At 39.8% G+C, this 12,595-nt stretch overlaps 1 protein-coding gene across 1 annotated transcript; it reads left to right on the forward strand.

The window, feature by feature from the left end:
* The first annotated feature begins 7,195 nt into the window (after positions 1 to 7,195).
* Positions 7,196 to 10,185, forward strand: LOC148020276 (pentatricopeptide repeat-containing protein CRR2, chloroplastic-like). The gene is made up of 2 exons (XM_087700937.1): positions 7,196 to 7,813; positions 8,097 to 10,185. The coding sequence occupies exons 1-2, from the start codon at positions 7,244 to 7,246 to the stop codon at positions 9,075 to 9,077; spliced, it is 1,551 nt and encodes a 516-aa protein (XP_087557063.1). The 5' UTR covers positions 7,196 to 7,243; the 3' UTR covers positions 9,078 to 10,185.
* The last annotated feature ends 2,410 nt before the right edge of the window (positions 10,186 to 12,595 follow it).

The following is a 12,595-nucleotide window of genomic DNA, read 5'->3' on the forward strand; positions in this document are numbered from 1 at the left end:
GGAGGTTGGGTGAGTTTAGAGGATCGTGAAGGACACTACCAATTGTGAGATGGGTTGTTCTTATCTGGTCAACATCTTGAGGACCATCATTTTCTAGAGTGATTGTGAGATTTTGGATGGCTGGAGCGGAGTATATCATATCTTATTGATGAGAGTTGAGAGGTGAGGATAAGGAATTTTAAATTAATCAAGAAATTTTATTTGCATCTTGCATGACGCACTGGCACATGTAGATAGACTAGACACAAATTCTTCAAATGCATACATTATTTTTATGTGGAGCATTGATTGATTGGTTACATATCATGGATCCAACATTGCATATTTCTCAAATCATGTATGGTTGTGCACGGAGTTCTCTTTCATAGCATATTCTTGCTAGGGCACATTGCATTAAAAAAAATAGGTTCATATCCAGAGAATATTTATTTTGAAGGCTCAAGGATCAAAGGAAAAGATCGTACGTTTTACATCGTCAACGAGTATTTCTTGAAGAAAAAGAGGACATGTGTGGTGAAAGTGTGTGCAATTACAATAACAATAGGCCAAGGAAGGGAATAAGTCGTCCAAGATAAAAGATGGAGAAAAATGATGCAATTTACGAATATCAATATTTTTGCTCATTTTTGATGGATTTTTGTAAGTCTACATGCGTTGGCTTGTCAACCAAATGCGTTTCGATCGTTTTGAGTATCCAAACGACTATATTCAGAGTTCAAATGACGAAGTTATGATCCAAACAAGTTGCAAACAGGCATAGAGTAGAAAAAACGAAAATAGTGAAAAGCAAAAGCCAAAAGCTGAAAGCAAAAAGCCTAATGTGTGTGAGTGTGGATAGAAAACTATATAAGGAGATGAGATTGAAGAGTTAAGGGCCTTCCCCCTTGCTTACAATTGTATTATGTGAGAGAGAAGAGTGGAGGGTCGCATGCTAGAGTGAGCTCTTGTCATGCTAATTTGAAAGTCAGAGCCTTTGGATGTCAAAGCGCCAAGCGCGGATCATGGTTGTTAAGGTATGAGAATATTTTTTCACTTGGTTTATTTTCAAATTGTTGGATTTTTTTTATTTTTTATTTTTTAAGTTGTGGTTTTGTGATGCTCTACCCGCATACGAGTTTTAAATTTTTTGTGAGCTATAAGAGGCATTGTTTTTAGTCTTGTTTTTATATGTGGCTTGTGGTGTATTATCAAATATTTGAATTTTTCAAGTTGTGTTGGGCATACAAAGTCAAATACCCCAACCGGCCTTGTTATGTAGGATGACTCCAGAGGCTCATGGAATCTTAGAGGGGCTTTGAGCCAATAAATTCCCTATTGACCGCAGATGGAGTGCAATCACATACAGCCCAATCCCGAGGGATTGGAAGGTCCTATCCTATCCTAGGCTGGATGGTATCTTTCTACGGAAAGACAATTTTGTATCACTCTGCAAAGTGATGGTGAAATAAAGTATCTAATTTTTGAATTGTTTATTATGTGTAAAGATCGATTTTAACGAACCCAGTTTAATGGAGTAATAAAAGGAAGCTAGTTTTATATGTCCAAACTGTGTGGTAGTATGCTTTGCTAATTAGAAAACTAAGTAAACCCCATCGAGGAAAGTGGGAGGCTTCGATGACTATTGGACGCCTATGGTTGGGTGGACCCGATAAGTTGGGTAACTTTCCAACATTAGATAGAGATGATTAAATCGTGATCCTCCCAATACTGCTAGGATTAGTTACCATGTTGAACAATGTTTTAGCGGGCTGGGAGTTGAGATTATACCTTATGGGTAGGGGGTCAAGTTACACTCTCCCCCATCTCTCACTCTCTTTGAACCAAGTGCGGTGTTAACCTCACTCTAGCCTTTGATTGATTACAAAGTGGTCTTTCTTAGGTGGGCATTAGATTGCTGTTATGGGTGACTTGTCCACACTTCCCTTGTGAAGTAGAACTAAGATTCCCATGTTCAACTAAGTCCAAGGTTTCCCATGGGGAGAGGGATGGTGATGTGCATAGATATGAATTTCAGATGACTACTAGAGGACTCCTCCAGGTCTGTTGGAGGAGGCACCTCACACCATAGTACTCTTGATCTTCAAGGCATAATCATCAAGAAATAGGTTCCCTCTTTTCACTTGGTTCTCAACTTTTTACCACATGTCAAAATGGAGCTTATGACGAGTACTTTTAGCCTATGTAGGATGCACGTGCCTGAGATTTGAATAAGTACAAAACTGTTCTAAAATAATGTGCAGTCTACAGGCAGAGGGTGGTCAAAAGGGGCATGATCGGCTACTCTTCTAGCCGTTGGGCCTCATGGAGGTAGGGGAATTCATTGACAATGGTTGCTGGTGGGCGCCAAGAGGCTTCTTCCAGGGGTAGGCCTTGCCATTTTAATGACGTATTATTTAATGGATTGAGACCGTAAGTGCTTATCTCGCTGCCCAATGATTGCTTCAGGGATATACTGAGTGATGCCTTCTTCATCTATGGGGGGAATTTCTTCCACATAGTCCACTGAGGATCCTACAAAGGGTCTCAGGTGGCTAACATGAAACACATTGTGGATTTTGGTGGTAGGGGAAGTTCTAAGCGGTAGGCCAAGTCACCAATTCTCTTCACGATCCGGTATGGGCCATAGAAGTGGTGGGCCAGCTTGTTACTACTGCCCTTTTTTAGAGTTGAGTAGCGGGACTTAGGCACTTTCAACAGGACCAATTCCCCTTCTTGGAATTAGAAATGCCTTCTTTTCTCATGAGCATAGGGTTTCATGTGTGTTTGGGCCTTTTGAAGGTTTATTTTACATTGCTGAAGTAAAGCTTGCATGCGATTCAACTCAGCTCTGACTCTGAGGATTGATCTTATCATTAAATAAGACTATGGGGAGGGGAACCGTATACCCATATAAGGCCTCAAAAGGGGAAACTCCAATGCTAGAGTGTGTGGAGTTATTATATACAAACTTAGCCAAGTGGAGCCACGTATCCCAAATGTGTTGTACATCATGGCAACAGTACCTCAAATATGTCTCAAGCCATTTGTTCACTCTTTCAGTCTGGCCATCAGTCTGAGGGTGGTATGCAATGGATAGAGCAAGCTTGGTCCCCATGGAGGTGAAAATTGTTTGCTAGAAGTTGCTCATAAATTTTCATCCCGATCATGTACTATGACTTGTGGGGGCAAGCCATGCATCTTGAAGACATTTTCTATAAATTGAGTGGCCTCAATGGGATGCATTAATGGATAAGGAGATGGCAACATTAGAGGCTAATAGGACTTGGGATCTACTACCATTGCCTAAGGGAAAGAAAGCTATTGATTGTAAGTGGTTCTATAATGTAGATGATTTTATTAGGAAGTATAAGGCTAGGTTGGTTGCAAAAGACTATGCATGCATGTGTGACATAGATCATGAAGAGACATTTAGTCTGGCTGCTAGGATGGCAATTGTTAGATGTGTGATTGCTTTGGTAGTAGCCAAAGGCTTGTAGGTTATAGTAAATGGATGTGAAGAATGATTTCTTGCATGGTGATTTGCAAGAAGAGGTATATATGAAGGAGCCAGTAGGTTATGAGAATATAGAGCATCCCACTTATGTGTAAAAGTTAGAAAATGTGCTCTACAAGTTGAAAAAAGCACCTAGAGCATGGTCTAGTAGGATCAAAGAGTATCTTGTTGACATTGAATTTTATAATTTAAATGCAAATCACTCACTTTATGTGAGAAAGGGTAATATAGATTTGATTGTCATAGATATTTACATGGATGACTTGATTATTATAGGTGATAGTGATAGTGGGATTGCTAATATCAAGGGCCTTTTGAAGCAAAAGTTTGAGATGAAATATTTGGGTGAGGTAAGGTACTTTCTTGGTATTGAGGTGATTAGATATGTAGATATCATATGGCTGTCCTAAAAAAAGTATGGCTTGGATATATTCAGGAAGATAGTAGGGAGTTTGATCTATATGACTATTCACAAGGCTAGACTTGAGCTATGTTGTTAGTCACGTGAGTCAATTTATGGAGGTACCTCTCAAAATCCCCATTTGGATGTAGTCATGCACATATTGAGGTATGTGAATTCCACCTTCCATTATGAAATTTTTTATAAGGTAGGTAAGGATGTATAGGTGTTTGGGTACATAAATGTAGATTGGTCTAGTAGCAAGTTTGATAGAAGATCTACTAGCAAATTCATGTTTTCCCTTGGTAGTGCTGCTATGACATCATGTAAAGTGATACGATTGCAAAAGAAATTTGGTGATTTGGATGTGCATGATGATGGTTTAGTTGTCATTCATTGTGACAATATGAGCAGTATACAGTTGGCTAGGAAACCAATATTCCATGCTAGGACAAAACACATTGAGGAGCATCAAATTTTTTGAGAGAGAAGGTACTTGCAAGAGAGATCAACTTAGTATATATTAGTACACGGGATCAAATGGCTGACATTTTCACAAAGGCATTGGGTGTAGAGAAGCTTTGAAAATTTTGGAAGCTTACTTAGAGTTATAGAGATATAGTTGAACTTGAGAGGGAGTTTTGATTTGGCAACCTCACAATGTGTAGACATTTATAATGGACCACCTGGTTAGGTCCACACATCTATGCTTTGTATATGGGTGGTCATTATGTTTCTCACATGGTCACCAACTTATCACTTACTATATTTGGTTTGTTACACCTATCTCCTATAGCAGGTATGGTGATAGTGCCACTCAATTAGTATAGTCAATTATATACTATTTGACTTAGTAGGCCACTTTTCTATATATTATATCTTATCTATACTTTGTGTACATTGTATTATTAGAGAAAAAAAATACCAGCAAGCAAATGTTTTGGCCTCCATCTTTTTTCTTGTGCTCTTGAGTGAGCTCTCACGGACATGCCATGATCAAGTGTACAGATTAATTCTTGCACATAACCTATGAATGCACACCCCATGCAAATGCACTCTTAACAGGACATCCTTGAGCCAACCATGTAAACCTACCCTTACCATATCATCATAGAATCTTCTAAAATATATGCCATATCATCACCTACACCATCAATGATGTCATCATGGAGCATTTTAGAATACCTTTAGCTGCCCTCCAACACCTATAAAAGGAGGGGCTTGCCATAGAGCTCCTTAGTCTTGCCAATGCCAGACTTGGGAACTCAAAGAGTCGAGACCTCCAAGTAAGTAACTTTGAGTTTCGGTTCTAGTTCTTGTCTAGTCATGGTATCTAGTCTAGTCTTGTCTTCCATTATAATCCTATTGTCTTATCATCTTGTAATCTCGTAGAGATCTTGTCTAAGTATTGTCTTGTATCTTGTTCATCCCCATTGAGGAAGATCTTGTAATTCTAATATCTTGTATCTATATCTATAGTCTCGAGTTGAAGTTTCGAGCTGTGGGATCCTTCATATCCTATTGAGTCATGTTATCTATAACTAAAGATGAAGAGAGAATTATCTATGCCTATATTGTGGAAACTGCAGTTGGATACATCACCCTAAATTGCCCAAATAAGATGGCAAGAACCCCAAGAGTTGCTACAACCATCCTCAAGTAGGAAAAAGGGGATGTCTACAACTAGACCTTAATGTAAGAAAGGGTCTCTTGATCTTAGCCACACCCATATAAACTTGACTTATCACAATCCTGATGATCTTGTCAAGAAAGACCCTTTCCCTCAAAGCCCTGGTCCACTCCGTGACCTTTGTATGTTTCATTAATGATGGCCTTGTGAATAGATACCAAATTCTAGTACTCCGAAAGACCAATCCTACAACATCTGCTGTCATGGATGGAAGATCTCTAGTATTTGGATATATTACCAAGTAATCCCAACCACTCATGATAACTCTTGGCGATCACAAATCTCGTGTATGCTTTAATGTCATATTGAGTCCATTGAGTGCTGTAAGGCATGACTGTTGCCAAAGAATATGCATAGACTCATGGTATTGACTATGAGAAGGTTGTTTCTCTAATGGCTAGAATGGCAACTTCAGTGTGTTGAGGACTTTGCTAGGGAGTTTGAAAGATTATGGAATTGATAGAGTTTGACATTGTCAAAAGGTGAGATAGCTCGAGTTATGTTGAAGATATTGTATTTTGTAAATGGGTTACAATTAAAAGATTGGAGAGTGAAAATAGAGTTTAAGAACCCTAAAACCTTTGAGGAAGCAGTGAAAATTGCTAAATATCAAGAGAGGAAGACCAAAAGAAAAAAAGAATTAGGATTAAACACTGGGTTTGAAGAACCAAGGGAAAGGTTGAGTTCAGAGAGAAAAGTCTTTGAGGAGAAGAGAGTTAGTTATGCCTATCCTAAAAGAGGTATACTATATTCTCTATTTAGGAGAGATGAGTTGACTTGTGAGGAATCGATCGAAGTCTGTGAAAGAACACAACAAGAGAGATGGAGGCCAAAATGTCTTTTTGCTATTTTTTTTCTTTTTCTTTCACACACAATACCATGTACACAAAGTACAGATAAGATACAACATGAAGAAAAGTGACCTACTAATAAGTCAAACAATGTATAATTATGTTAATCGACTAGGGCACTATAACTATGCCAGCTATAGGTAGGTGCAACAAACTAAATATAATAAGTGATAAGTCAATGGCCATGTGAGGATCATAATAACCACCGACATACTAAGTGTAGATGTGCAGACCCATCTAGCTAGATAGTCCATCCAATATCTATATGTGTTAAGCTTGCCATCTCAACACTCCCCCTCAAGCTCAATTGTATCTCTACAACTCCAAGCTGCCATGGAGTACCATCTCTAATGGATTTAGCAACCATTTGGAAAGGGTTTGAACTCCAACTATTTGGGATTTCTCAAGGTACAACGTGTCTATGGTCCCATGATTTACATAATCACATCCACAACTTTGAATTGAGATCCTTTCCTCTCGCTTGGGTCTACTCACAATCAGTATTGTTGTTATTGATTTTTTTTTTTGGTATAGAAAGTGGACGAATCATCTTGGCAACCCAAAAGAAGAGGATTTGTTTTGAATTGTGTACAAAGGCTACTGTCTAGGTATCCTTACCAAGACCTCCAAACCATCTATTCCCACCCAAAAAATAGAGTACTGATGATTCTTGACACACAGGTGACAGAACCTAGTCAATGTTATTGTTGTAGTTGTGGACTTTTCTTGACACACGGGTGACACAACCTAGTCAATGTTATTGTTGTAGTTGTGGACTTTTCTTACAAGACGTTTTTAAGGAGGAGGGCATGCATGCCATGCTGTATTATAGAAGGATTCCATCTGCCTCTCCCTCCTGCTCTTTCTCAACTCTGCACAAGCTTCTGCACTCGGTGGCACAGCTCACACAAGAAGAAGAGCTCCTCATCAGTCGTAAGGGCTCAAGAAACCTCGATAGCACCCCCGGGGCATATCCGTCTCTCAACCTCACTCAATTGGAGAGCTTGCATACAGGTAGCAGGATTCAAGACGCTTCCCCTGTATATGCGTCGTGCCTGCGCAAGTGCACGGAGCTGAAAGCCCTTGGCGATGGCCGATGCGTCCACGCGCATATCAGAAGCACCATGTTCAGCGGGGACGTATATCTGTCTAACCTCCTCATTCAGATGTACGGAAGCTGTGGGGCTGTGCAGGATGCCAGGTCCGTTTTTGTGGATATGCGTGAACGGAACGTCTTTACATGGGCTATGATGATCGGTGTATGCGCTCAAACTGAAGAGTTTGAAGAGGCCCTCCAGCTTTTTCAGCAAATGCACATTGAAGGGGTGGTTCCAGACAGAGTTACTCTGGTCCAGGTTGCGTCTGCATGCTGTGGCCAGGTATGGGGAATATCACATAGGCCTTAAGTAGTACTCCGTCCAATAATGCAATATAAAAGAATAAAGTTTTTGACAAGATAATCAAAATGGGCAAACGATGTCTTTGTTTTTTGATCAAAGGACTACAAGATACTGTTTATAAGCAATTAGTTATATAATAAGCAATTAATTATAGGGTTCCTAGAACAAAGTTTTTAGTTAGGTTTTGATGAGTTTCTGCACAGCCAAATTCTCGTTTCACCTTCCAGCAATAACAGATCCCTTGTTGGGATAATTTGAGCAGGAAAAGCTGTCAACTGGCAAGAGGTTACATGCCTCTGTGATAGATAGGAGCTATGAATTTGATCTTGTTTTTGGAACTGCCCTTGTGACAATGTATGGAAAATGCAGCTGTGCAGACCTCGCCCAAAACATGTTTGATACCTTACCAGAGCCCAATGCAGTTCGATGGAATGCTGTAATAGCAGCTTGTGCCCAGAATGGGAAAGGGAACAGAGCTTTAACGTATTTTCAGCAGATGCAGATAGAAAGTGTACTACCAGATCATGTGAGTTTCATCAGTGCTGTTGATGCTTGTGGCAGTGCTGCAGTTTTAGTTGAGGGCAAGAAAATACATACGTCCATTGTTTCTAATGGATTTGAAATAGAGAGTGTTATTGGAAATGCACTTGTAAATATGTATGGCAAGTTGGGTAAGATTAAGATTGCACAAAACATCTTTGATAGTATGCCAACACGCAATATTGACTTATGGAATTCAATTCTTGCAGCATATGGAAAGCACAGAAAAAGTGAAAATGTCATTCGGCTATTTGAAGAAATGCTGCTGGAGGGTGTAAAACCAGATGCAATAACGTTCTTCATTGTGCTTTCGGCATGTAGTCATACTGCCCTCATAGAAGAGGGTCGCAGTTATTTCAATGGTATGAGTCAAGATCATGGTGTTACACCTTCATTGCAGCATTACAATTGTATGATTGATCTTCTTGGAAGAGCAGGTATGCTAGATGAGATGGAGAAAATGGTGAGACAAATGCCCTTGCCGCCTGACAGAAAGTCATGGATGTCTGTTCTTAACGCATGCCGAATACATTCTGACGTGCTGAGAGGAGAAAGAATTGCAGAGCATGTCTTTCAACTGTTTCCCGGAGATCCAACGTTTTATGTGGTTTTGTTAAATATTTATATGGAAGCTGGCAGGTTTGAGGGTGCTGCAATGCTAAAAAAGAAGATGAAGGATGAAGATATTGAACTTACTCCTTAGGAGATTCATCTTAGGTTGATTGAGCAGAAGAAGTGGATGAAATAATGGTCAACATACAAGTTCATGTTGTAAAATCCATTCTTGCCAAGCAGGTTTCCCTGTCACCCATGTGCCAGATCAAAAGCCAGACACTCACTAGCAGATGTTGCAAACACAGCAGTCCAGAGATAAGGGTGTGACAGTATGCTAAAAGCTCAGTGTAGGCATATGGAACACAATTCTTGCAGCATATGGAAAGCATATACAGTACTTTGAATTTTTGAAGTGACGCTGGTGGATGGTGTAAAGCCAGACACAATAATGTCCTGTATTGTGCTTTTGGCTTGTACTCATACTATGTTTCAATCCTGTGAGGCAAGATCACGGTTCAACATCTTTGTTGTGATGTTACAATTGTATGGCTGATCTTCTTGGAAGAGCAGGTACATGAGATGACACAGACGAAATTGTAAGACGAATGCCTTTGCGGTTTTGGTGGATGCCTGTTTTTAGTGCATGCTGAACTCATTATTTGGTTTTCCAAGAGGGTTAGGGTTGCAGAATACAATGGAGATCCAATATTCTATTTGGTGTGGTTAAGAATCCATCTTATTCCTAGCAGGCATCCATATTTGGCTGCTTCAGCTGAAAATTTGCATGCAGTTATAAGCTGAATCCCTTTTTGTCAAGCAGCTTTACCATTATCATCTGTATGCAAGGCTGTGCCTGCTAGGCAAATGAGAGGCAGGCTTGTGCTGAAGCAAAAGCAGTGGCCCATATATGAGAGTTTGATGGGATGGTTCTGCATATATTGGGTTACTCCTTGGTTAACATCCAGCTGCTTGAGCCGAAGAAATGCATCCAATGATGAGGAAATATTTGTTAATGTTATACAGCCCATTATGTCAACATTATCGTCCACATGGTAAGTGGCAGGATTGCAGCCCAAATTACTAACGATTGCACTCTACGTGATTGGATCTCTCTTTTTCATATAAGCTTTTAAGTCTTAATTGTTCCTGGACTTGTGCAAATAAGCAATTACAATCAGGCCTTAATTTATTACATGTGGACTTGTTAAGAATCAAGATAAGGCCTTAATTATTGGCCAATCTGTTTGGCTTTTGTATAGCCCCAAAAAGGGGAATTAAATGAACTTTAAAAAGTTGTTGTTGGGTGGTTCATACACTTGTCCAACTCTATGAACGAGGCCAAGGGGAGATGACCACTTTCATCTGATTATCCTGTACTTATCTCCAAGCTCCTTTGCCAACATCAACTTCCAGCTCCACCTTGCTGCCTGGGGTTCCCTGTCCAAAGCTTAGTGTTGCTGCTGCTGCTGCTGCCCCAAATTTGGCCCCAGCTGCCTTGCAAATCATCTCTGCTGTTCATTGTTGCCATGCTATAAAGTGCACATGTTTACTGCTGTGCAACTCTGCTTGAGGTGACGTCTACTGCTACGCCAGCCTTTTGACACTGCCCCTGTGCATCAAATGTGGCTGGTTCCCAACAGAAGACATGCCTGCCATGTCTTTGTTGCTACCCTGCTCGCAGCTGTCTCCTAATGCTGCGAGATCTTTCCTTCACAACTTTGACATTGCGTGCTTGTTGGCTGCACTCTTTGTGATTCTCACGAGTGACGATACACTCTATCATGCTTGTTTATTGCCTTCGACTATGCCTTTCGCACCTCAAGCTTGGACCAAAGGCTGGTTACACTGAGTGACAGACACCCAACACAAGCCCAAAGTGTGGGCATGCACTTTTTGAAATTGGACATGAACGTGCATAGAACCTTTACACACTAAATGGACACAATTTGCAAAAAATTAAAATAATAATAAACTTGTAAATTTTTTGATTGGTTGTAAATGCAAAAAGTGCACCTTTGTTTGTCACTTCACAAAAGTGGGTGGGGGAGACTCCTAATCCAAAAGAGGACAATGTACTACCAAAGGCCTTAATTGCAAGGGTTATGATGAGGAGGTTATAGGGATTGAAGTCTAGAATGAATAAGAAAAGAGATGAAATGAGTTGAATTTAGTGACTAAAAACCTAGATGGATGCCATTAAAGTTTTGATTGATTTAGTTCATGTACTCAAAGCATAATTGATACATATGCCTTATGTACTCATGAACAAGTGCAAAAATCCTTTGCTGTGAGACTTGTACTCAAAGATCACCTTGGTACCAAACATTCTCTTGCTATTAATGTAATTCTTTACAAAGCCATGTCTTCTTATTCTATCAATGATCTAGCCTTAGTAGAGTAGCATATCCATGTGGAGATGCTTGCCGTGGAAGACCTAGAATCACCTTGTGGAAGCCTTATAAAAATAGATACCTCGTTGGTTACTATTATTATAGCAACATAAATAGTTTAAGATTCCACTTTAAAGCATTTAAACAGATCCTAGGAAGTTCTTCAATCATCTAGGATTGAGTTTTTTCTCTTGTTCAAGCTTTGCACGAGCTATGGTGGCTCTCCAAAGAGCTCCAAACTCTCCCTTGTTTTCAGTGACCCGATCCTTGTCTCTTTGTCCCCGACTACGTGAAGAAGAACCTCATGCCACATCTAAAATTCAGACATGGTAAGTTTAAAGTAAGTCACTTTCCTAACTTGGACCACATGTAAATTATGTTCCTCCTCTTGACTTAGGTGACTATTTGAACATTCCACTTGATCTTGACCTTGGCATGCTCAACACCTATCTTTTCATGCATTGGGGCAAGTCATCGTAGCAAGGAAATAATTGGCAAATTTCACCTTTTACTATTCCGCATGCATACCATAGAAGAATTTAATATATGACTTGTTAGAATCTTTCATAGTATAGTGAAAAAATCCTCTGATATCTTTTTCTTCCAAAGCTACACATTTTTTGGCATGTGCGAGAGTCTCAATCATCTGCAGATTCAAACCCTTCACCATCCATCAACATGTCTTCTTCTTCTTGTTCCACACTATCATGTGTAATATGTGTATCCAATTCATGTAGCTCATATGCAATAGACTCTCATCTCTTAAAGAGTTTGATCCATTTCTTTGCTATAGGAATCTTTAATGCTGTCCCATCTAGTTCACCGAGTAAATAGGTACCATTGTCATGTGCTTGTCTTACCACATAGGGACAAAACCATTGCTTCGAAACTTTTCAAATAGCACTATCTTGGTTATCCAAATTGTTATCATAAATCAACACCCAATCTCTCTCTTATATGGCTCTTGGTTTGAGTCTATGTCTGCTTTTAAACCAATAAGGTTTGAGTCTATGCATAGGGTAGCAATCGTAGCTGCTCTGTCACCTTCCCTCCACATGACTTTGTCAATGCCTTAATTATAGGCAGATGACCTCTCTCACTTTTATAATTGCTTTTCATAATGTAAGCCGAAATTAGAGCAAGCTTTATCCCCAATTGAGAGAAGAACTCTCGAGCTTCATTAGCATCAAACTCTCTTGTGTTTGCAGTGATTTTCCCCACATAGCCGTACCGGCAAAATATCTCATCCAAGAGAAATGTACACACTATATGTGTA

The sequence above is a fragment of the Lygodium microphyllum genome, chromosome 19 (assembly GCF_053477565.2).
Source record: "Lygodium microphyllum isolate KBCC chromosome 19, Lygodium_microphyllum_v1.1.10, whole genome shotgun sequence".
In the NCBI taxonomy this organism is placed as follows: domain Eukaryota; kingdom Viridiplantae; phylum Streptophyta; class Polypodiopsida; order Schizaeales; family Lygodiaceae; genus Lygodium; species Lygodium microphyllum.